This window comes from Oncorhynchus mykiss, chromosome 12, assembly GCF_013265735.2.
Source record: "Oncorhynchus mykiss isolate Arlee chromosome 12, USDA_OmykA_1.1, whole genome shotgun sequence".
Taxonomy (NCBI): domain Eukaryota; kingdom Metazoa; phylum Chordata; class Actinopteri; order Salmoniformes; family Salmonidae; genus Oncorhynchus; species Oncorhynchus mykiss.
In genome coordinates this window covers 93286170-93312912 of record NC_048576.1, presented here as the reverse complement: position 1 = coordinate 93312912, position 26743 = coordinate 93286170, and the positions used below count along the sequence as shown (strand labels likewise).

The window sequence follows — 26743 nt, the reverse complement described above, 5'->3', positions numbered from 1 at the left end:
CACCCTAATATGCAGAACACAATGTGATACAGAGGACAATTGTGACTTAAGCCGAATTTCTATCGTACATATGCAACAAAGTAATGCAAATCTGATCATTTATCACTCCAGTGTTAATCTGCAAAATTGTAATTATTCGCCCACCTCCTCATGCCTTTTGCACACATTGTATATAGACTCCCCCTTTGTTTTATACTGTGTTATTGACTTGTTAATTGTTTACTCCATGTGTAACTCTGTGTTGTCTGCTCATACTGCTATGCTTTATCTTGGCCAGGTCGCAGTTGTAAATGAGAACTTGTTCTCAACTAGCCTACCTGGTTAAATAAAGGTGTTCTCAACTAGCCTACTTGGTTAAATAAAGGTGTTCTCAACTAGCCTACTTGGTTAAATAAAGGTGAAATAAATGTAAAAAAAAATTTAAAAAATACAAAATGTCAACCCTGCAAACTGGCATCATATTTATAATCGTGGGGCTGCAGACGTGTGTGTGTTTTTGCTACTCAACAAAACAGCATTGACATTTTTCATAGCTATTTGTAGCTCTTGTATTTTATAGTACTGTAGATATGGTATAAATTAAACTTTAATCAAAAACAAACAAGGTAGGCCTATCAAAATGAATTTCACATGCCTTGTATTTATTTTATTTATTTATTTCACCTTTATTTAACCAGGTAGGCAAGTTGAGAACACCTTTATTTAACCAGGTAGGCAAGTTGAGAACACCTTTATTTAACCAGGTAGGCAAGTTGAGAACACCTTTATTTAACCAGGTAGGCAAGTTGAGAACAAGTTCTCATTTACAATTGCGACCTGGCCAAGATAAAGCAAAGCAGTTCGACACATACAACGACACAGAGTTACACATGGAGTAAAACAAACATACAGTCAATAATACAGTAGAAACAAGTCTATATACGATGTGAGCAAATGAGGTGAGATAAGGGAGGTAAAGGCAAAAAAAGGCCATGGTGGCAAAGTAAATACAATATAGCAAGTCAAACACTGGAATGGTTGATTTGCAGTGGAAGAATGTGCAAAGTAGAAATAATGGGGTGCAAAGGAGCAAAATAAATAAATAAATAAAATAAATACAGTAGGGAAAGAGGTAGTTGTTTGGGCAAAATTACTGGTGGGCTATGTACAGGTGCAGTCATCTGTGAGCTGCTCTGACAGCTGGTGCTTCAAGCTAGTGAGGGAGATGAGTGTTTCCAGTTTCAGAGATGTGTGTATGGGGATATCTCCCTGAAATCAAAATGCTTTGAAGCCATTGAAAACCACAAATTGTACAATGGCATTCTTAGAATTTATATATATATTTTTCAATTGTGATTGTTGTGACCATCGACGGGTCTTGGACATGTCCACACTTGTTGGCAATGACAGCAGAGACTACATATCCCACAACTATGTACAACACAGGGAGGAAAAACGTCATAACGCATTTGACGCTCGAGCTTTCAGATGTCAGATTGATCGAGTTCGTTTTGCATAGCCCGGTGCCCCGGATAAACAGGGTTGACTCATTTTAGACCATTCCATTGGTCCTGAATAAAAATATCCACACATCCGGAGCACCGGGCTATGAAAAACTAATCCGACCACTTCTTCGCTGTCTAAAAAGTGTACAGTTTGGTAATGTAACGTTATCGAGTTAAATTCATATGTGCTTTCGGTTTATAACTTTTCTTTAAACTAGAAGCCCTGCGACACGGAGACAAACTAACGCAACATGCATGAAGATTGAAACAGACTTGCATCGTAGTTGCAGGACAAGCCGCAGCTTCTGAGCGGGGTAGATGCAGGGAGGGAGGGAGTAAAAAAGTCTTTGTGCTTCCCCTCCCCCTCATCAAAGCAAAGGGGGAAATGTCTCTTTCGAAAGGAGGTAAGAATTTTAACAATAATGTTAATCGTGCAACAAGACTGAATTTCCGATAAAGATGCATTGCTGGAAGTCAGGGTTATGTATTGCGTCATTGCATTAGACGTTTTTTGAAATATCAGTTCGTTTCCGGCTTAACGTTAGGGTCTGTCCTTGTACAAAGTTGCTAGCTAACTCCAGCTAGCTACGGTACAAGTTGTAATGTGGTGCCTAATTGCATTTCTCTGTAACCTGGCTAGAAACCATACATTTTATGCGGATTCCCCGTGGTTGGTTGTTTCCTGTCAATTCCTGGAAATGTAAACAATTTGTGAACACGCGATAACGTTAGTTAGGCTACTTGGGGCTGTAAGTTGCAACTGTTGCTTGTTCGTTAGCTACCTTCCTACCGAGCTAACGTTACCTATACCATTGTCTATTCGACCAAACGAAAAGTGCGTAGCTAGCCACACCGGTATCGATGTAACGTTAACTATATCGCGTGCGTTATTTTATTGGGAGCACGCATGCCATGCCTCGCGACTTGTCGTTTTGATGGGAAACCATGAGTCATGTATTTTTCCGACAGCGTTACTTGGTCTAATATTACCGTGTGCGTCGTCTCTCACGCATTCTTGCAATAGTTGTTCACTTATATTTGTCTCGCACATTTTCTACAAATGCCTGATCTATCATACAGTTGGTCTCCCTCTGACACTAAGTGATGTGTAGTTAGCTAGCAACAAGCAATGCTGAATAAAAACACCTGGTGGAAAATAAATCAAGGCCCACCTACGTCACACATGGGGACATTATGTTGTTGATGATGTGATATTATGCTACACCATCGTTTCCAAAACTCTTGTCCTGGGGATCCCAAGGGGTACACATTTTGGTTTTTGCCTTAACACTAACCGTTACACAGCTGATTCAAAATATCAACTGATTATCAAGCATTCATTATTTGAATCAGCTGTGTAGTGCTAGGGCAAACAACCCCTTGAAGTCCCCAGCACCAATTTGGGAAGTGCTGATCTACACAATCCTACTGGCATTACCACCAGGATTGTGAGAGGCCTGCTCACTGACTATTATGCTATCACAGGCAGCCCCTCTATAGCCTAGCTACCTGAATGCATGTGTTGACTTGTACTTCAGGCGACTTCTGCAACCTGTGGTTGTACAGCTGCTTCACTGTTGTGCTATGCTGACGTTATTGGTGCTCACCTTTCTTTCGGGAGCAGCAACAGCCTGTTTGCTTATAGTAAAAGTGTAGGATGAGTCCTGGGTTTTCCGTTGTGTCTGGACTTTTCTTGACCGCTGTAGCCAGTTTCACTTTGTTTAAGGTATTGGGTGGAGTTGGCTTAAGTGCTTTGCAATGCTTGTTTGTTCATTTCAAGTTGCTGTTGCTTAAGGATGGTTTTTACAACAAATAAAGCACTCTTCTACAATGGTGTTTGCCCTGCCCATACAAGAAATGTCAGCTGCATTTTCAAGCACCCCGTTTTTGTTTTGTTTTACATTGACCTTTTAGTAAATTAGCAGACGCTCTTATCCAGACTGATTTACAGACAGTGCTAGGCTTTTAGCACAGTGGGTTAACACGGTCTGACCGGTGTGCCTTCTGACTGGCAGCCAGTCCCATCCTGGGATGGTTTATCTCCATTGAAAGTGCGTTGTAGTCCAGGACTAGGTTTAGAGGTAAACTCATTTGTATTTTATTCGTATCCCCCATTAGCTGTTGCTAAAGCAGCAGCTACTCTTCCTGGGGATCCACAAAAAATACCATGACATAATCCCAGAACGTCAATAGACAAGAACAGCTCAACGACTGAACTACACATCTTACATAACAAATAGAACCCTAAAAAGGTCCTACTGACAGTTACACACATTACTGAGTTACCCACACATCAGTACATGTACTTATGCCCCAGAGTTATTTGGGTCAGACAGGGGACAGGCATTGTGATGTGTTGTTTTATTCATGTTTTTTCTCTTTTTAAGATAACTTTGCTGTTTGCTTGAGTCATTTGAGATGGAAATGAGTTTCACGCAGCAATATCGGGACGATTTCGACAACAACTAAGAACGGTGAAGCACAAGGCTAAACGTCTCTGCTGTTTTGGTCCCGTACCTACCACGTTGTAGGAGTGTGACGTGAACCCGTGCACATGCACAGAAACTCTGACAGTGAGAGAGCACTGCTGCTTGTCCAGGGTGAAAAAATAACCTGTTACTTGGTAGCTTCATCGTTGCTGGTTTAAGCGGGTTGATGGTGGCTCGTGACCCAGCTATTCACGCCGTCATCCAATGGGCTGCCCAAGAATTCTGAGTATTCATCTTTACACAGAAGACATAGCATACCTTGTGCAGGAGTCTTCAAACCAGTGCACCTGTCTGTGACTAAAGCCGGGTGGGGTTATTTTCCTCTAGAAGGTAGTGAATCACCTGTAACATGAGACACACGCCACAGCTACGGCTGTAGCTAGATTAGTCAGCATCAATTATTTCAGTTTACCGCCTATAGGCTGTTGTTGTGCATGGTTCAGGCCGTTGAGGGGAGGCTTCCTTGGAAATCTGCTCTATTGCTCGACTTGTGTCATGTCTGATGGTGGCGTCCAAACTCAAGAATCGATGGCTGACGCGCACATTCATTCCATCTTGTGAATTGAATGGAAAAATAAAGTTGATTTTGGATGGAAAAATCAAGTTGATTTTGGTTACATATGGCCTTGACTATACACACACCACTGGTTATTTTACAACGCTTTACAAAACGATCTGTGTAGCAGGTAGAATGTCACATTGACACGATGCTGATGGCAAAGCAACTCGTATAGTGGAGTGTAAGCCCACTGTCTATAACCAAAGGGTTGTCGTGCAGTAAGCTTATTTGGCTGGGTTTAGGGTTCAGGTGGATGTACCAGGGGTTCAGAAAGCTGGAGGAGACATCATGACATCATGCTTCCCGAAGGATCACGTGACAGCTATTCAGAAAGGATGTCTTGTTTGGTTGGGAGTCATCCTCTCTTGCCTGGATACAGGCACTAGAGGGGAGTGCACACCTGCCCGCCCCCCCCCCCCCACCCCGAGGAAGTTAACACAGTAAGCATCGTCCATATGGGCTACCATTTGTAACATGAGAACTTCCAACTTGGTTTCGTCGACGTCAGACATTCCCACAAAGAAAGTGTTGGATACTGCATAGTCCCATGCCTGAAATGCTTAGAGTTGTAGGATTTTTAATAGCTCCTTCATTGAAATGAGGCCTGATGTGGGCCTAGCTGTCTACTAGTCAAATATGTGACCTCAGACACTCAAGGTATACTGTATGTCAGGGAGTTCAGCTGAAATAGAGTGCCACGTAAGATCCGTTTCTGCCATGCATTTTAGCTATGCATTACGAGCTAAGGGCAGTATTTAGCCAAACGAAATAGTTTCTTGCCATGCTTAAAACAATGTTGCGCTGTGCATCAGCTTTAATATTGCAGATTGTGGCTTCTAACAATGTAATTGTCTGCATCATTTCCAATCCCCCATATATATATTTTTTATAAAAAACAATATATATTAACAACAATTTCATTGAGTTTACTAAATTACAGTGAGGAAATCAGTCAATTGAAATGCATTTGGATTTCACATGACTGGGAATACAGATAAGCATCTGTTGGTCACAGATACCTTTAAAAACATTTTTAAAATGGGCCTCACAATGGGACTCAGGATCTCACCACGGTATTGTACATTCAAATTGCCATCGATAAAATGTGTCGTTGTCGTTGTCTGTAGCTTATGCCTGCCCATACCATAACCCCACCGGCTTCATGGGGCACTCTGTTCACACCCTTGACATCAGCAAACCACTATCACAGTGCCATCCGTTTTGTCACCAACGCCCCATATACTACCCACCACTGTGACCTGTATACTCTCGTTGGCTGGCCCTCACTTCATATACGTCGCCAAACCCACTGGCTCCAGGTAATTTATAAGTTGTTGCTAGGTAAAGCTCCGCCTTATCTCGGCTCACTGGTCACCACCCACCCGCAGCACGCGCTCCAGCAGGTATATTTCACTGGTCACCCCCAAAGCCAATTCCTCCTTTGGCCGCCTTTCTTTCCAGTTCTCTGCTGCCAATGACTGGAACGAACTGCAAAAATCTCTGAAGCTGGAGACTCATATCTCCCTCACTAACTTTAAGCACCAGCTGTCAGAGCAGCTCACAGATCACGGCACCTGTACATAGCCAGTCTGTAAATAACCCATACAAATACCTCATCACCATATTGTTATTCATTTTGCTCCTTTGCACCCCAGTACCGCTACTTGCCCACTCATCTTCTGCACATCTATCACCCCAGTGTTTAATTTGCCATACTGGAATAATTTTGCCACTATGGCCTATTTATTGCGTCACCCCCCTTATCCTACCTCATTTTCACACACTGCATTTAGACTTTCTCTATTGTATTATTGACTGTATGTTTGTTTTTTCCATGTGTAACTCTGTGTTGTTGTTTGTGTCGCACTGCTTTGCTTTATCTTGGCCAGGTCGCAGTTGTAAATGAGAACTTGTTCTCAACTAGCCTACCTGGTTAAATAAAGGTGAAATAAAAATAAATACAAAAACAGCCTGGAGGTGTGTTGGGTCATTGTCCTGTTGAAAAACAAATGATTGTCCCACTAAGTGAAAACCAGATGGGATGGTGTATCGCTGCAGAATGTTGTGGTAGCCATGCTGGTTAAGTGTGCCTTGAATTCTAAATAAATCACAGACAGTGCTTTGCTGGTGACACTATCATACCTCCTCCATGCTTCACGGTGGGAACCACACATGCGGAGATCATCTCACAAGGACATGGCGGTTGGAACCAAAAATCTCAAATTTGGTTTCTACTGGTCTAATGTCCATTGCTCGTGTTTCTTGGCCCAAGCAAGTCTCTTCTTGTTGGTGTCCTTTAGTAGTGGTGTCTTTGCAGCAATTTGACCATGAAGGCCTGATTCATGCAGTCTCTGAACAGTTGATGTTGAGATGTGTCTGTTACTTGATCTCTGTGAAGCATTTATTTGGGCTACAATCTGAGGTGCAGTTTAACTCTAAGGAACTTATCCTCTGCAGCAGAGGTAACGCTGGGTCTGTCTTTCCTGTCCTCATGAGAGCCAGCTTCATCATAGCACTTGGTTTTTGCGACTGCACTTGAAGAAACTTTAGAAGTTCTGGATTGACTGACCTTCATGTCTTAAAGTAATGATGGACTGTTGTTTCTCTTTGCTTATTTGACCTGTTCTTGTCATAGTATGGACTTAGCCCTAGTTGGTAAAATACCATCTTCTGTGTACCACCCCTACCTTGTCGCAGCACAACTGATTGGCTCAAACGCATAAAGAAATTCCACATTCACTTTTATCAAGGCACACCTATGTGTTGAAATTAATTCCAGGTGACTACCTCATGAAGCTGGTTGACAGAATGCCAAGTGTGCGCAAAGGGTGACTACTTTGAAGAATCTCAAACAAATCAAAATATATTTGATATTTAACACTTTTTTGTTGTTACTATATGATTCCATATGTGTTATTTCATAGTTTTGATGTTTTCATTATTATTCTACAATGTAGAAAATAGTACAAATAAAGTGTGGAATGTGTAGGTGTCAACTTTTGACTGGGTGTGTGTGTGTGTGTGTATATATATATATATATATATATATATATATATATATATATCAGTTGTATTGGTTGCAAAAATGTTGTATAATTTGAATTGTAAAAACTCAGTTTTGAATCCGGCGTGGTTTTGTGAATCCTTAACTCCTCCCCTTTCCACTTGCCGCCTCCATTTTTGCAGTGATGCTGCAGTCAGTTGGTTGTAATTTTGAATACAGCAGACATTTCCATATTTTTGTTAACAATTCCACCCGTCCTATTTATATCATTTACAAATATTAAACCATTTTTAAACATATTTTTCAAAAACGTTATTTTTTGTTGTTGTTGAGTTTAACAATATTTGTTTAATCCACCAGAAAAGACTGAACACATATTAAACCAAATTTGCAACCAGCTTTCTATGGCTGGTTTTAAAAATAGCGATATTTTGGAGAAAGTGAATGAAGGCGAGTAAGGCCATGCTACTTCAGTTGGGACAAAGGCTGTTTTTATACTGTTGTTCTAGGTCATTTTAAGAAGGTTTTGAATGCTCTTTTTTTAGCTCGACGGAGGAAATGAACATCTATTTTTACTCTGCTGGGTGCATGTGAGCATAGCACAAGTCAATGAATCTCCCCTCACTGTGTTTCACTGGGAAGTCAATGAATCTCCCCTCACTGTGTTTCACTGGGAAGTCAATGAATCTCCCCTCACTGTATTTCACTGGGAAGTCAATGAATCTCGTCTTATTGGGAAGCTGGATGTCTGCAGTGGCTCATCTGAGGAGAGCACGAGATGCTACCAGTCCAGTCTATACGAACTTGCTTTCCTCCAGATATGTAGGTTATTTGCTAACATTTAGCCTCCTGTGTATGTACTGTGTATGTACTGCATGTACTGCATGTACTGTGCATGTACTGCATGTACTGTGTATGTACTGTGTATGTACTGTGTATGTACTGAATGTACTGTGTATGTACTGCAGAGAATCCACCCACGGTTAGGCTGCACTGTATTACCCAGCCAACACAGCACACCCAACCTAAATGCTTCACTTGAAACATTGCATAACGCTGCACTGCCTTGCGTTTATGAAGGGTGTCTCTGATGCTCTCTGCAGCCCTTTTTCCCAGTTGTTAGTGGTACAGGGAGCCATTGGAAGCTTTAAACAGCAAGTGGTGTTTAAGTGTCTGGTTACTTCTGAGCCAATGTACACTATATACGAAGGTATGTGGAAACCCTTCAAATGAGTGGATCGGTCTCTTTCAGCCACACCCCATGCTGACAGGTGTATAAGATCGAGCACACAGCCATGCAATCTCCATAGACAAACGTTGGCAGTAAAATGGCCTTACACGGAACCCAAACCGGCTGCGCGCCTGCTATCGTGCATACATTTATTTTGTCCCCCTACACCAAACGCCATCACAACACACAGATTAAAATATTAAAACAAACTCTGAACCAATGACATTAATTTGGGGACAGGTCAAAAAGCTAGCTAATTTGTCCTATTTAGCTAGCTTGCTGTTGCTAGATAATTTGGCCAGGGATATAAACATTGAGTTGTTATTTTACCTGAAATGCACAAGGTCCTCTACATAAAACGGCCATCCGAATCGTTTCTAGTCATCTCTCCTCCTTCCAGGCTTTTTCATCTTTGAATTTATATGGTGATTGGCATATACACTTTCATAGTATTACCACGACAACCGGCAAAACATTTAGTCTTTCAATCACCCACAATGAGGAGATGGCACGTGGGTACCTGCTTCTATAAACCAATGGGAGAGGCAGGACTTGCAGTGCAATCTGCGTCAGAAATAGGAATTACTTCTGTTTTAGCCCTTGGCAATGCAGACGCTCCTTGGCGCAATAATTGAATAACATGGATTTCTAAATGTATTTTGCGACACTCGCGCACGCGACATCTGATGTGGTCAGCAAGTTGCCACTGTCATAGGATGCCAGTCAGTTTGTCAGATTTCTGCCCTGTTAGAGCTGCCTCGGTCAACTGTAAGTACTGTTATTGTGAAGTGGAAAATGTCCAACCTCACTAATGAACTTTTGGCTGAATGGAGGCAAGTCCCTGCAACAATGTTCCAACATCTCTATATAACCTTTATTTAACTAGGCAAGTCGGTTAAGAACAAATTCTTATTTTCAATGACGGCCTAGGAACAGTGGGTTAACGGCCTGTTCAGGCAACCTTCCGGTTACTAGTCCAACGCTCTAACCACTAGGCTACCCTGCCGCCCCACATTTAATTAGGTAGGCTAGTTGAGAACAAGTTCTCATTTACAACTGTGTGACCTGGCCAAGATAAAGCAAAGCAGTGCGACACAAACAACAGAGTTACACATGGAATAAACAAGCATACAGTCAAATAACTCAAGAGAGTCTATATACAGTGTGCAAAGGAATTACAATTTAGCAAATGTAACACTGGAGTGATAGATGAGCAGATGGTGATGTGCAAGTAGAAATACTGATGTGCAAAAGAGCAGAAAAGTGAATAAAAACAGTATGTGGATGAGGGAGGTAGATTAGGGTGGGCTATTTACAGATGGACTATGTACGGCTGCAGCGATCGGTTAGCTGCTCAGATAGCTGATGTTTAACGTTAGTGAGGGAAATATGTCTCCCGCTTCAGATATTTTTGTTTTATTTTTTTGCAATTAGTTCCAGTCATTGGCAGCAGAGAACTGGAAGGAAAGGCGGCCAAAGTAGGTGTTGGCTTTGGGGATGACCAGTGAGATGTACTTGCTGGAGTGCGTGCTACGGGTGGATGTTGTTATCGCGACCAGTGAGCTGAGATAAGGCGGAGCTTTACCTAGCATCGACTTATAGATGACCTGGAGCCAGTGGGTCTGGCGACGAATATGTAGCGAGGGCCAGCCGACTAGAGCATACAGGTCGCAGTGGTGGGTGGTATAAGGGGCTTTGGTAACAAAGCCTTCCCAGAATTGTGGAGAATGTTATAGCAGCAAAGGGTGGACCAACTCCATATTAACGCCCATGATTTTGGAGTGAGCAGGTTTCCACATACTTTTGGTTATGTGGTGCTTCCTTGCCTAATGGCCCGTCTGGGTTAGAGGGAACATCATCATGTCCAGGTCAATGACAGTTGTTGTTCAGGACACGTACCAGGATGCATCTCAATGGTCTCAAGTGTCGTCATTTCCTCATGTTCTTTCCAACACAGATCTACCAACATGGAGCAGAGCCTGTAATTGGCTACCTGCCAAGGTGGCTGGTGTAGAAGACATGCATGGGGTCGCTTTAGAGTTCATAAAGCTGCATCTTCAAAACGCAGTCCATCAAATCTGCCTTTTTTTAAACCATTTCACCTGCATTTTATTTTGTTATATTATTTTGCTTCAGTAGTGATCAGGGGCATAAAATATAGTTTACCTTCACAGAAAATACATTAGTGCAACACATTCGGCAGAAAATAGCTTAATTCATCAGATGACAATAGAAGTGCAACTCTATTTGGCAATCAGCCACACAAGTAAATGAGCTTACAATGAAAAAGCTAGCTATATATATTTTTGTGTTATTATAATTTTTTTAGCAAAAACGATACATGGCCATCAAATTTCTAGTGTTTATCATAGAAAGAATGTCGCTAGCTACATTTCCGGATGTTTTGCTGGAAGCTCATCGTGCATTTTACCAGAGAAAAGTAAAACAGAGAGTCAGTTCAGAATGCTGTCTGCTGATAGAATGCCTGTTTCATGTATTCTCATCTGAGTGAAGTGCAACTGAAGCACAAAATTAGTCTAGGCACAAAAAAAAAGCATTTAAACCAGCATTTTCCAAAACGTAGCAAGATTTTTCTTTTGCGTTTTCCTTTTTTGTCTGTGTGAAAACACAGAATTCTGTATTTAACAGGACCTCTGCAAATGTACCTGCCAATAGCTGGCAGAAATCAACCTGCCTCGGGCCCCGGATGAGAGCAGATCCTAAATATCTTTCTGCTGCATCACTCCCACTCATCCAATGTTGTGCCGATCAGGAGAGGAGGAAAGGGTCCATGTTTAGACTATAGAGGCACAGTCCTCGTCTGAATCCCACGTTCCTTCAGTTGGGGTTGTTGTTTTACACCAGCATGGTCCCATTGCCCTAGCCTGGATGAGAAGTCCCCACTTGTTGCTTGTGAACAGTGTTTAGGAATGCACTGTAGTGTGCATTTCACACAGGGAGAGGTCTCTGGTCTCCATTGTGTAGGCAGAAGCAGACCTACTGCAGGAGCTAACATGAGTCACTGTTCAGTGAGTATTCCTCTGATTATGGTTGAGACTTTGGTTGGGACAAACCAAGGCGGTTAAATTGCTGCTTGTATGACAATAGGGTTAGACAAAACTGAGGGTAAATGAGTGAGGTAATCTGTTTCTGCTTTCTCGCTCTCTGTGTCATCGTTCTGATTTATGAGCGAGTCGTTCACCTGTTTTCTATTGTTGAGTAATCTCTGGGTAGATAACAAATGGAGCTGTACAGTCACTAACACCTTACGGTACAAGTCGGAAGTCCACACCAAAAACAGAACCAAGCATTCTCACAACACATGGTTCAACTGGGGGTTTCTCTGATCTGCTTTATTGAAAGTAAGAATTGACAGGTCATGGTATAGATAAGTTTTCTTAAATAACTAGGCTGATCTTTCCTCTCCTCTCATAGGAAAGAAGAAGAACCCAGGCCTCAAGCTCTCCAAAGAGGTCTTTGATCAGCCCCCACCTGCAGCCGCAGCGTAAGGCTTCTTCTCTGTCATTGGTTGGCCGGATTCCAGGGTATCTCTTTCGTGGTCGCGCTGTGCATCTCAGAAGATCGCTACATCATATTAACGTGGTTTCTGAGATGGTGGGCTAAACACTTCTCCGGATATTGTGAGAGCTCATCATCTGTGCAGCACGACTCCAAAAAAGATGCCCTGGAAATTAGCCACTGCTGTGTGTTTGTCACAAACGTGACGAGGACCTCAGTGCAGATGATGTGTGTGTTTTAATTTCTTAATAATGGTGACGAGGACCTCAGTGCAGATGATGTGTGTGTTTTAATTTCTTAATAATGGTGACGAGGACCTCAGTGCAGGTGATGTGTGTGTTTTAATTTCTTAATAATGGTGACGAGGAAAACCCCTGATGCCAGAGAGAAGTTAACAAAAGAAACAGGGAGAGGTAGCTGTACAGTAATAGATGATGAGGTTATATGCAGATGAACCTCCTCTTTCACACCCTAAATTCTACCAGCCAGGTTTCACATAGCATCTTGCCAAAGTACAGTGGGATGTTCAATAAGAAAGAGCATTAGTTGTTTTGTGTTAAGTTTGATATCGATGTCACATCTTTAAACGAATGCATGGTATTAATCCCACTAACCTATCCTCTCTCCTCAGCCCCCCTCGAGATCTGGATTCCAAAGCCTGTGTTACCATTGGAGAAAAGGTAGGGAAGGGAGGAACGTTGTGCTCAGACTGTAGTACTTCACTTTCTATCACCTTTTGTGGTTTTACTTGGGTCATGTTCATTAGACACCAAACGGACGAAAACGGACTGAAACAGGGAGGGGCTGCTTGGGGTGTATTCATTACGCCGATTCTGTTGGAAAACGTTTCTTAACCGGAATGGGGCCGGACCTTAATTTGTCCAATAGAAACTCATGTTTTGTAACTTTGGACTAATGTTTACACCCCTGGACTGGTCCTATAAGAAGCACTTACTTTTGTTTTTCGTTGCTCAGCTTTTTGAAAATGTCTTCTGTTGCATGTCCTAATGAACACGATCGTAGCGTCTTCTCTAATGCCTTTACTGGTTGACTTTGATGTGACTGATAGACTTTTCTCACGCTGTGCATCTCAGACAAACGTGACCATCACCTCTGTGCAGATGATGTATTTGTTTTAATTTCTGAATAATCCTGATGAAAGAAACCACTGATGCCAGAGAGAAACTAAACAGAAAGACAGGGAGAGTGTTGAAGAGAGTTGTACTGTAGTCAACGATAAGTATATGGTTTTGGTGTCAAAATGGTGATGTCATTACCTGACTCAGAAATCCCAAACTAAACCACCTGGGTCCAATAAGAAATATGTATTTTTGTTTTCCGATGGGGCCTAATGAACACGACTCTGGGGTTTTCTCTTTTACATGTATTGGTTGAACGTGATGTGATTGGCTGATAGACCTCTGTCTCTCTCCACTGTGTTTCTCCCTCTGGCCAGAACTTTGTTATGAAGGCAGATGACTTGGAGCAGATTGGGGAGCTGGGTAGAGGAGCGTACGGCGTGGTGGACAAGATGAGACATGTGCCCAGTGGGCTTATCATGGCCGTCAAGGTGGGTGGAGTGCTCCAGGGTGCATGTTTAATGAGCCAATGTTATGGAACGTTGCAGATAGAAATGCCATGAATAGAGACAACACGATTCCTTATGTCAGAGGTGTGTTTGTTCTACATAGCATATGTGTATCTGAATGTTTCAAAATGTTGCCTTCTACTGAAACAGACATTTTAGATTTCTGTACATTGCATTCGGAAAGTATTCAGACCCCTTGATGTGAATAAGGTATTTCATTATTTATCATTTCTGAATTACTGAATCCATTTTAGAATAAGGCTGTAACGTAACAAAATGTATAAAGAGTCTACGGATCTGAGATCTTTCCAACGGCACTTTATCAGAGATGTGTATAAGATGTTTTCAAAAGTCAAAACAGACATTTTCTATTTACATATCTGAGATGTTGATTAGATAAGTGTGCGTGTCACTTTTTAAAGACAAGCCACACAGCTCTATCTCAACATCAACACTCCTGACCAACACAGACCTGTGCTGTTTTGACAACTCCTATGGTCATTTTGGGCTCCCGAGTGGCACAGCGGTCTAAGGCACTGCATTTCAGTGCTAGAGGCGTCACTACAGACCCTGGTTCCTTTCCAGGCTTTATCACAACCGGCCGTGATTGGGACTCCCATAGGGCGGCGCACAATTGGCCCAGCTTTATCCAGGTTAGGGTTTGGCTGGGGTAGGCCATCATTGCAAATAAGAATTTGTTCTTAACTGACTTGCCTAGGTAAATAAAGGTTAAATATGTTTTTATTGTCAAGCCAAACGGGACAATGACTGACCTCTGTGCAGATGATGTATTTTGTTTTAATTTCTGAATAATCCTGATGAAAGAAACCACTGATGCCAGAGAGAGAAAAACAGGTCGTTTAACAGTAATAGATGAGGTTATGGTGTCGTATGCAGATGTCATACCAAATTTGAAGTTTATTTTCACCGGGAAGTCATAATCTTTAACAAGAATGCCCCTGAACTATATGTAATTTACACACAAAAATAAAATAGATACATTATGGAAGAGATAGTTAGTGTTCCTGTGAGTCTTCCATTCAAATTGCCTTGGTCTGAGCCAAAGGGCTTTGTTCCTTCTAGTGATTGTATTTCTGTGACTGCCCCCCCAGAGGATCCGGGCCACAGTGAACACCCTGGAGCAGAAGAGACTGCTGATGGACCTGGACATCTCCATGAGGACCGTGGACTGCTTCTTCACGGTCACCTTCTACGGCGCTCTCTTCAGAGAGGTCAGCTCTCAGCACCACATCTGTAGCACAGCCTGGGTTTACCTGGACACTGTCACTCAGCACCACATCTGTAGCACAGCCTGAATTTACCTGGACACTGTCACTCAGCACCACATCTGTAGCACACTGGGTTTACCTGGACACTGTCACTCAGCACCACATCTGTAGCACACTGGGTTTGCTTGGACACTGTCACTCAGCACCACATCTGTAGCACACTGGGTTTGCCTGGACACTGTCACTCAGCACCACATCTGTAGCACACTGGGTTTGCTTGGACACTGTCACTCAGCACCACATCTGTAGCACACTGGGTTTGCCTGGACACTGTCACTCAGCACCACATCTGTAGCACACTGGGTTTGCTTGGACACTGTCACTCAGCACCACATCTGTAGCACACTGGGTTTGCCTGGACACTGTCACTCAGCACCACATCTGTAGCACACTGGGTTTGCTTGGACACTGTCACTCAGCACCACATCTGTAGCACACTGGGTTTGCCTGGACACTGTCACTCAGCACCACATCTGTAGCACACTGGGTTTGCCTGGACACTGTCACTCAGCACCACATCTGTAGCACAAACTGGGTTTACACAGGCAGCCCAATTATTGTATTTTGCCCATTTATTGGCAAAAGTTCTGATTGTTCAAAATACCAATTATTGGCCAAATTTCTGAATTGGGTTACTTGTGTAAACAGCCAGCACACCGTCAAATTAAGATGGAGTTATCTGGACTTACTTTTAATTGGTAATAAAGAAAACCTGTCCTTGTTTCATTCCCTTCATCAACTGGTTGGAAAAGACTTAACAGGTTGTTACTTTCCCCAGCAAGAAAACCAACAATTGTCACTCAAACCGAAAGGGAAACTAAGAGTCACTGAGAACAACCAAAAGGAAATGGGTGGGTTTTAGGAGGTGTTCTGAAGGTGTCGAGATGGGAACCAGCACAGGTGTAACACGTGCTGACTAACGAGATGGGGGGGGGGGGGGGAGACCAGCACAGGTGTAACACGTGCTGACTAACGAGATGGGGGGGGACCAGCACAGGTGTAACACGTGCTGACTAACGAGATGGGGGGGAACCAGCACAGTTGTAGCATGTGCTGACTAACGAGATGGGGGGGGGGACCAGCACAGGTGTAACACGTGCTGACTAACGAGATGGGGGGAACCAGCCCAGGTATAACACGTGCGGACTAACGAGATGGGGGGGGACCAGCACAGGTGTAACACGTGCTGACTAACGAGATGGGGGGGGGACCAGCACAGGTGTAACACATGCTGACTAACGAGATGGGGGGAGACCAGCACAGGTGTAACACGTGCTGACTAACGAGATGGGGGGAGACCAGCACAGGTGTAACACGTGCTGACTAACGAGATGGGGGGAGACCAGCACAGGTGTAACACGTGCTGACTAACGAGATGGGGGGGGGGCACCAGCACAGGTATAACACGTGCTGACTAACGAGATGGGGGGGACCAGCACAGGTGTAACACGTGATGACTAACGAGATGGGGGGGGGGACCAGCCCAGGTGTTACACGTGCTGACTAACGAGATGGGGGGGAAACCAGCCCAGGTATAACACGTGCTGACTAACGAGATGGGGGGAACCAGCACAGGTGTAACACGTGCTGACTAACGAGATGACACCAGTCAGTGTGCCCTACGTGCTAAAGTACTATACGTGGTAAAAGTCCAACCTCAACATAAATGTAAAAAACTAACCTGTGAAAACGACATCATGGTGGAAGCCTGTGGCTAGGCTGGCTTTCACTTGGCCACTTCTTTCTTCCCTCAAATACATTTTCAATTCAGTTGGGTTTTCAAACTAGGATTAAAAGTAGTCTCCTCTGTATTAGTCATGGAAGGACCTATTTGTTTTTCTTTGTGTGTTGTTGTCACCCTCACCTCTGTGCAGATGATGTATTTTGTTTTAATTTCTGAATAATCCTGATGAAAGAAACCACTGATGCCAGAGAGAGAAAACAAACAGGCTGAGTATTTTAAAGAGGTAGTTGTACAGTAATAGGTGTTGTCTCTGCGTTGCCAGGGAGACGTGTGGATCTGCATGGAGCTGATGGACACGTCTCTGGATAAGTTCTACAAGCAGGTGATCGATAAAGGCATGACCATCCCTGAAGACATCCTGGGGAAGATCACTGTAGCGGTGAGTGGACACCTTGGTCGTGTTCATCAATGGAGATCATTTAAAAATGATTTGCAATGGAAAACAAATGAGTTTCTTATTGGTCCAGATAGTCCCTCCCTGTTTTAGTTTTTCATTCTGTTTTTCATTCTGTTTGGTGCCTGTTTGGTGCCTAATGAGCACCACCCTGCAGGGTAACTGAATAATGCTTATAGCTACAGTATAACGTAGCTATGATGTATTTTGTTTTAATTTCTGAATAATCCTGATGAAAGAAACCACTGATGCCAGAGAGAGAGAGAACAGAACAGAAAGACATGCATAATGCTGAAGTCCACTCTCCTATTGATATGATTTATATGGTCATCTTTAAGACGTGTCCACAGCAGCTTGTTGTGATGCTGTATAAGGAACAGGTACACAGTTCCCTCGGGTTATCCGGAGTGATGTCATTAAAATGCAGTGTGTGTGTAACTGCTTCTCTCTCTCCAGATCGTCAAGGCTTTGGAGCACCTGCATAACAAACTGTCAGTGATACACCGAGGTAAATGAAGGATACGCTTTCGTTAGCCTGCCGAGCTAAAGCCAAGGCAAACACAGCTCCCCAAGCTAACACAAGTCTTCATGTCTTGCGCACGGTTACTCATCACTCGATCACCTCCTTTACTCATGTTGATCTGAAAAGGCCCTTTATTTGATTTGTATTATTATTATTACTTATTATTTGCTCTCCGCCACGCTTGGAGGGACTAAACTATTCCTGATGATTAAAAACATGTTTGTTTTTTCTAACTTTGTGCAGATGTGAAGCCGTCCAACGTGCTGATCAACACACAGGGCCAGGTGAAGATGTGTGACTTCGGCATCAGCGGCCACCTGGTGGACTCTGTGGCCAAGACCATGGACGCCGGCTGCAAGCCCTACATGGCGGTGAGTAGGAATGGGTGCGCTCTGACACCTTCTCGGCCTTGTTTAGTAGGCAACAGGGTTTCTGTCAGCCGGTAATAGACGGCTTTTTAAAATGTATTTATGAAAAGCCAAAAAAAATGTAGCTGCCGAGGGACAAAATAAAAAGTCCTATTGCAGAATAATGTGTTTTAGCCCGTTGATTGATGGAAATACCAGTCGACGGAAAAGCATTTGACCGGTCATGCTTACAGTGCATTCAGTACAGTATTCAGACCTGATTTAAAAATGGATTCCATTCATTTATTTTTATAATGACAAATCGAAAACAAGTTTTTTGCAGAAATATTTGCAAATGTATTACAAATAGAAATACCTTACTAGCATAAGTATTCAGACCCTTCGCTACGAGACTCGAAATTGAGCTCAGGTGCATCCTGTTTCCATTGATCATCCTTGAGAGGTTTCTACAACTTGATTGGAGTCCACTTGAGGTAAATTGTGTTTCCCATTTTTATATATATATATATATGCAACGGTATGTGTAGGCAACACACCACTTTGTAATGAGCTGGAGGCAGTAACATTTTGAAAACAACATACTTACATGTGATTGTTTGAAACCTGAATGTTTTACTTCATGTTAGGAGACATGTCTCACCTTCCTTCAAAGTCAAATCCCACCATAGAAACGTGGTGGCAATTATTTCAGACTTCCATATGCCATTGAAACCAGTAGCATATTCAACTTTCTTTTCATTGTCCAGTAGCCAAAGGCACAATCCTAGTCATGTTAGCAACCCGTGCTAGTTGTTGCATCGTTAGTTCTCCCCTCTGTCTAAATTGTGTGTGATTTTTGACAACCGTGTTTTCATGCTAATTGCATTATGGAATAAACATCTGCGTATAACCTACTGCCTTGTGCTCATTGTTGTGCTAATAATGTGAAGAAATAATGGTTTATTGACATTGACCAATAGAATAGGTCAACTTTTCTGCTATGGGGGGGTACTAGATTGACATAGGCGAGTGATGTTGCTGATGTTGGCTGAGGAGAAGGACATGTGACAGTCATTCTAACATCTTCAAATTGTTTATCAGAATTTGGTTATAAGGACGCACACCGTTGCATCCTGGACTGGCATGTTCTGTTAAAATGAATAACCATCATCTGAACGTGATTTCAGTGGGTGGACTCCCTAATCAGATTACACACCCAATGTCTACATTTCTCAAATGTTCTGTTTAAATGAATAACCATCATCTGAACGTGATTTCAGTGGGTGGACTCCCTAATCAGATTACACACCCAATGTCTACATTTCTCAAATGTTCTGTTTAAATGAAAATGCTGCCGGTCAAATGTACCGCTCCACATTTTCCTAAAGGAAACCCTGTTTTAGAGAAGTTTGACACGTAAAGAAATCAAATGAAACTTCCATATCGGACAAGTTAACGTGGTACCTCCTACGTTTCCATTTTGTGCCGACTGAACACGACCCTGGTTGCAGCCAGGCTTCTTCAGGCATTGGTTGGCCAGATTCCAGGTTCTTTTTTGTGGTCAAGCTGTGCCTCTCAGGAGATTGCTACATCATATTGATGTGGTTCCTGAGATACTAAACGTGACCATTTCCTCTGTGCAGATGATGTATTTTGTTTTCATTTCTGAATAATCCTGATGAAAGAAACCACTGATGCCAGAGAGAGAAACTAAACAGAAAGACAAGGAGAGTGTTGAAGAGGCAGTTGAACAGCGATAGTGAGGAGGACTGGGGAGAAGAGGAGAGGTGGCTCTGACACCGTCTGGGCCACGTTCAGTAGGCATCGCATGGAAAACGTCTAACACAACAAATACTTAACACGACCCTGGTCTAGTTGTGGTTGGGAGCGCACTGCCTGAATGAAATAGGACTGGTGCTTGTTGTGTTGATGTCGTTGTTATATGTTACAGTGGTATTCTTATCCTTGTTATATGTTACAATTGTATTCTTATCCTATGTGATGGCGTTGGTGTCATTGTGTAATGGTGTTGATAGTGTTTTCATTCCCTCGGTTTCAGCCGGAACGGATAAACCCCGACCTCAACCAGAAAGGCTACAGCGTTAAGTCAGACATCTGGAGTCTAGGAATCACAATGGTGAGTCACAGCACAATGGTGAGTCAGGGTCATGTTCATTAGGCACCAAACAAGAAAATGGGACTGAAACGGAGAGGGGCTACCTGAATTTATGTGATTTGTTTTCTGTTGCACCATTAGTTTGTAACGGTGTGTCCTAATGAATACAACCCTGGTCTGAGTGATGATTTTACTGTATTGTCCCATGTTTCTTTTTGACGGTAAATACCAGTCTCCATAGTTGACAGATGAGCTCCTGACTGCCTCCCTCTGTGGGATAACAAACCTCTGTCTGGTCCTCTGCCCCAGATTGAGCTGGCCATTCTGAAGTTCCCCTATGACTCGTGGGGTACACCCTTCCAGCAGCTGAAGCAGGTAGTGGATGAGCCCTCTCCACAGCTGCCCTCGGACCGCTTCTCCCCTGAGTTTGTGGACTTCAGCTCCCAGTGGTGAGCCCATCTCTCTCTCCCTGTCTGCATTCCAAATGGTACCATCTTCTGTTTAGTAAGGAAGGAAATCAGAACTCATTTTTTTAACCAGGGGTCACCTTTTTTTCTCCCCAAATACTGTAAAACTATTTGGTGGAATGTTTCCACGCTGAAAATATACAGAAACATTAGTTTGAAAAAGACTAGTGTATTTTCATAAGAATGATTAAGCCTAATCATACTAAACCAAACTGATGTTGTGGCTGTAATTCATCAGTGTGAGCAGTGTTCAATGTTGTTAATCTATTTAGAAAATTCCAAAGAACAGGCAGAATAAACTAAATGGAACATCTGTAGGCCTATATTGAAAAGACAGATTTTGGTTTGTAACCCTGAAGAAATTTCAACGTTCCAAACCGAGCCCCGTTCCAAACCGAGCCCCGTTCCAAACCGAGCCCCGTTCCAAACCGAACCCCGTTCCAAACCGAGCCCCGTTTCAAACCGAGCCCCGTTTCAAACCGAGCCCCGTTCCAAACCAAGCCCCGTTCCAAACCGAGCCCCGTTCCAAACCGAGCCCTGTTTGAGAATAACAGTTCCTGATGCACATCACTTCACACTGGCAACCCTTTTTTTCATTTGGAAAAATAATCGGTTGTGTTTTCTTGTTATATTAGATCATGTTTTTTGCTCTAAAATAGGTGTCTTGACTGTGAGTGCTCAGGAAATGAACAGAACCAGGCTATGCCATTGCAAAGCCACAGAGTTCTACATGCAAGCGCCCCTGCTGAGGTTACTGCCTTTTACAAGATTCTGTTTCACCATATAATATAACCAGTTGATATTATGCTTTCAAAAAATGAATCTTAAATGGCAATTGTTTTATTGACTGAATAGATATACGCACACATATTGGTCTGTGTGTTCTAAAAGGAACAAAAAATAGATATATTCTCCATTCTGAGTTCTCTGAAAAAAATCCTGCGAGTAACTCGAACAGTTAAAAAAAAAATGTAAAATGTAAACCGCCCATCCCTACTATTTAGTGCACTACCTTTGACCAGGACCTATAGGAGTAGGGTTTAAAGTCCTGGTCAAAAGTAGGGCACTGTATAGGGAATAGGGTGTTATTTGGGATGCTGCCTATCTGGCCTTACTGATGAGGCAGTTGAACCAAACACCACCAGGTGGCACTGCCCTGCTGTCCCCTCCCTGTGGGTCCAGGCCTGGGCACTGTCCTGCTGTCCCCTCCCTGTGGGTCCAGGCCTGGGCACTGTCCTGCTGTCCCCTCCCTGTGGGTCCAGGCCTGGGCACTGTCCTGCTGTCCCCTCCCTGTGGGTCCAGGCCTGGGCACTGTCCTGCTGTCCCCTCCCTGTGGGTCCAGGCCTGGACACTGTCCTGCTGTCCCCTCCCTGTGGGTCCAGGCCTGGGCACTGCCCTGCTGTCCCCTCCCTGTGGGTCCAGGCCTGGGCACTGTCCTGCTGTCCCCTCCCTGTGGGTCCAGGCCTGGGTCCCCTTCAGCCTGTGCATCTCTGACTGCTACAACATATGTGGTTGGTGAGACTGATTGTGGGACTTCCTGGTTAAATGAAAGCATTTAAACCTTCTCCAGACATGATCAGATCTGTTTATCTGCCCAGTGTGAATGCAACCTGGGGGAAAAAGACAACCTGGAAATGAATCCACCTCCATTTTTGTGGACGACCCAGTTGTCCTGACCTAGTCCCGCCTTGGCCCACTCTATAAATGTCATGCTGTAGCTTATCTGGTGGAAATGTGTTTTGGTGTACTTAGAGTTGCACAATTACGGCAACTTTCCCAGGTTGGAGGATTCTGGATTTCCTGCTGATTCCTTTCTGATTCTGGGAATCTCCTAACTGAGATATCTGGGAAAACTTTCCCAAAAATCCCAGATATCAGAATGTTGTCCTCCAAACAGGCTTCGATGTGTTGGGGACTCTTACTAAAGGTATGTTTTAAGAAGTGTCCAGTATTGAGGTATGTTTCTCAGTTGTTTGTTTTGGTTTTCTCTCTGCAGCTTAAGAAAGAAACCCAACGAGAGACCCGCCTACACAGAACTAATGGTTGGTTTTAGATCCTCATCAGCATTTGTTTAAATCGGTGACCGGTGAATATGTGTAATGTGGTTGGATTGTAGGCGGTGTTTTTCTCTCTTCATTCACAGTATCTTTGTAGAAGCTCACTTCCTGTCTCTGTTTCCTCTTTGTTATGTGTCCACAAGAGGACAGGCTTACCCAAGTGTTTAGTCCAACCATGATGATGATGTATTCTTGTATTTAAATCTTGTGTGCACCACATATGTTTAAGTCTTGTGTGTAAATGTGTACTTTCTGTTGGACTCCTGTTTATTTTTAGGAATTGTTGACTCATGGTGTTTTCTCATATATATTTTTTTTACAGCAACACCCCTTTTTCACCCTGCATGACTCCAAAGAGACGGACGTAGCCAGCTTTGTCAAGATCATCCTGGCAGACTGACAGGCCCCTCCACCCACCAGGGTAGGAGGTAGGCGGGACTTCTCCACCCACCCTCCAATCCAAGGCCTTTCAGAAAGCTGACTGGAATTGATCTGCCACACAACTCCAACTTTCTTTCCCCAAAGACTGACGACAGCTCACAGAGGCCACGTGGGAAAGCGCTTGTAATATGAACTCAAGATGTTGATGGTGTCCACCCAAACTGGAGATGGTCAACTCGCCCACGGGTCCAACAAACCTTTTCCCTCCCTCTACTCCTACAAACTGAACTGATTCAAACTCCTCACTGTACCAGTTTTCTGATTGGACAGTGTCTGTCAGCAGGAAGAAAATCTCTCTTTACACATACTGTATGTCCATCACTCTGAATTACACAGAAAGCCAAAAAGAATTGGGTGAAATGTGTACGTCTCTGTATAATGAATTGAAAAGATATATATTTTTCATTTATGCATTTTTATTTTTCCTGATACAGTTTGTAATACTGTATATTTTCATCAAATATGAATTTAAGGGTGTGTCTTTACTCTTTCTGAATGGTATCATGAGGGGAAGAGGTGACCTACATTTCTCGTCTCGCCTTCTGGTGATTGGTCAGTAATGGGACGGCAGCTGCTGTCGTCGGGCAGGGTTTTGGGAGGCTCTGGAGGGGTCAGACTCACTAATTTTCTTTGTAGAGGGAAGTTCAAAGGTGAAAGCGTGACTGGGGGGCCCTGTACAAAAGGAATTGCAAGTCCTACCTAGGTCTCTTTGGTGGCATGGGAATGCAATGCTGACCCTATTATACAACCCCCTCACCCATCTGTATACGCCCCTCTGCCCCGCCCCTTCCTAACCATCTGTATACGCCCCTCTGCCCCGCCCCTTCCTAACCATCTGTATATGCCCCTCTGCCCCGCCCCTTCCTAACCATCTGTATACGCCCCTCTGCCCCGCCCCTTTCCTAACCATCGGCTCTGTCACCAAGAGTGCTGTAAAGAGTATGTAAACAGTGTATTCTCATATAGTACATGGACTTGTAATTTGGGGAATGATAATGTAACTCCAGACTGCTGTATTTATCTTCCAGTCCCTCCGAGCCGTTTTAAAAGCTGTCTTTTCATTATTAATTGTGACTATTATCACTTGGTTTCCTAGATGTGGTTGGGGGCTGCTGTTTGACCCATTTTAACTTTTTAAATTTAAATTTTTTCTCAATTTCCTTTTCCCGAGTGGCGGACAGGAGCATGTCAGTATGGTGTTTCGTCCCTGAAGCACAGAGAGGTCTACGGAGCCTCATGCCTTACACGGACAGTATGTCAGGGAACATCATTTATGTGTGTTGAAGATGTAAATACTATTTTGGACAACTTTTTTTCTCTTTTTAAATGTAACGTTGGCAACGTGGCGGCAGAGAGGACGTGTAGTCGTGTGCTACGCGGCTGATTTGATGTGTTCTCGTTGGTTTTAACGCAGTCGGTGTGTGAGAGAGGCAAACGCAGCCTGCTGACTCCTCCTGTAATCATCTGTTTAATCGATCTGCTGCAGCCACCTCTCAGGTTTCAATGCCCTGCTTTAAGTCAGCGGAGGCGGCCATGTTTATTTCCCCACCATGTTGTACCTCTCTCCAGCGCTGGGTTGTGTTCATTAGGCACCAAACGGAAGAAAACAAACCGTGAGGAACTACCTGGACTTGGTCCGAATAAGAAACGCTAATGTTCGGTTCCACGTTGCAAAATGTTAAAAGCTTCCCGTTGCATGCCCCAATGAACGCAACCCATTATGGTGGAAGACTACTTGTGTGAGATCATGCTGGGCTGTGAATGGGTACCTGCCATCTAGGCTTGAATCCCAAATCGACCCCATCCAATCCCTAGACAATCATCTAGGTCTGAGACCGATTTGGAGGTATGAGCACTATAACAAGGTGAAGTAATCACCATATTGGTTACAGTTACCACTCCATACTTTCTAGAAGTGCCCTGGGGAGTAGGGAGGCTCTGGGTTGATCTGGAACTCAACCCTCTGGACTCAGCTATGCAGTGGCCCTCAGGTCTTCCATCAGGACTATGAGAATCCTGCCATGTGACCGCCAGTGGTGGTGGTGGCACTTGCCCTTAGTGTTTTTAGGGTGCGCCCAAAAGGATGCCCTATTTCCTGTCTCTTCTTTCTAGGGAACCGGGTGCCATTTCAGACGCAGCCCTGGTCTGTAACTGGTAAGCCTACCCGGTCTTCTCTCAGCCTCTCTGACGTACATTGTAGTGGGCTTCTTATCAAAGTTGGTGGATGAGGAGTATTTATAATATGTGAGTAAAGAAGGGAAAGCAAATAAAGAGCTGCTGTGATTTGACCTTTTTTTCTCTTCTTGTCGGCCATCTTAGAAGTGGACCACTGTCGTCCTCGGAATAGTTCCGTTCCACTTTTTAGTTCCGTAAAGCAGACTAGAGCAGTGAACAACACATTAGAACCTAGCTTGATGGGCCTTTTGATGGGCCCATTCACAATGTGTTCATGGCTATCTGACTGACTGGGTTAGTTCTTTATGGGTCACTTTGTAGTTTGTGAAGCTTAAGGATCTAGAAGTGGAGTGGGACTATTCCACATAGTACAGAGGCTCCTCACAACACACTGATAGAGTAATACAGTGTGGATGGAACTGTACTGGGTGGATGGATCTGTACAGGCTGACTGGGTGGATGGAACTGTACAGGCTGACTGGGTGGATGGATCTGTACAGGCTGACTGGGTGGATGGAACTGTACAGGCTGACTGGGTGGATGGAACTGTACAGGCTGATGACTGGGTGGATGGAACTGTACAGGCTGATGACTGGGTGGATGGATCTGTACAGGGTGATGACTGGGTGGATGGATCTGTACAGGCTGACTGGGTGGATGGAACTGTACAGGCTGATGACTGGGTGGATGGAACTGTACAGGCTGACTGGGTGGATGGAACTGTACAGGCTGACTGGGTGGATGGAACTGTACAGGGTGATGACAGTGGATGGAACTGTACAGGCTGATGACTGGGTGGATGGAACTGTACAGGCTGATGACTGGGTGGATGGAACTGTACAGGCTGATGACTGGGTGGATGGAACTGTACAGGGTGATGACTGGGTGGATGGAACTGTACAGGGTGATGACTGGGTGGATGGAACTGATGGTCTACCTCTTTCATTCACTCTACATGCCACCAAGTCATTGGGTGGTTCTGACAAACTTGAACTGTGGAAAGACAAAATAAAGGCTTTATTCTTAAATAAAATGTGTCCTTGTCAATTACTGTTATCGCACCAAACTTCTTGAGTATCCCGTTTTATCATTCGTTGATAATGATTCCGTTCCATGATTGTAGAATCGTGATTAAATCACAGTTTAGCAGATGCTATAGCCAGGGCAGCAGAAATGCTTGCTACTAGCTCTGAACAGTGCAACAGAAATGTGTGTTACTAGCTCTGAACAGGGCAGCAGAAATGCTTGTTACTAGCTCTGAACAGGGCAGCAGAAATGCTTGTTACTAGCTCTGAACAGGGCAGCAGAAATGCTTG

General features: G+C 43.7%; 1 protein-coding gene across 1 annotated transcript; it reads left to right on the top strand.

The window, feature by feature from the left end:
* Positions 1-1550: 1550 nt before the first annotated feature.
* LOC110518132 (dual specificity mitogen-activated protein kinase kinase 6) lies at positions 1551-26460 on the top strand. The gene is made up of 12 exons (XM_036939229.1): positions 1551-1888; positions 12203-12272; positions 12918-12966; positions 13743-13856; positions 14987-15106; positions 17170-17286; positions 17758-17809; positions 18068-18195; positions 20231-20308; positions 20597-20736; positions 22751-22796; positions 23134-26460. The coding sequence occupies exons 1-12, from the start codon at positions 1870-1872 to the stop codon at positions 23209-23211; spliced, it is 1011 nt and encodes a 336-aa protein (XP_036795124.1). The 5' UTR covers positions 1551-1869; the 3' UTR covers positions 23212-26460.
* Positions 26461-26743: the final 283 nt, after the last annotated feature.

Bases quoted from the DNA above. Each gene is read 5' to 3' on its own strand.
- LOC110518132 (XM_036939229.1), top strand. The intron at 17,287-17,757 runs GTGAGTGGACAC...CTCTCTCTCCAG, and splicing joins TGGGGAAGATCACTGTAGCG to ATCGTCAAGGCTTTGGAGCA. The intron at 20,737-22,750 runs GTGAGCCCATCT...TTCTCTCTGCAG, and splicing joins GTGGACTTCAGCTCCCAGTG to CTTAAGAAAGAAACCCAACG.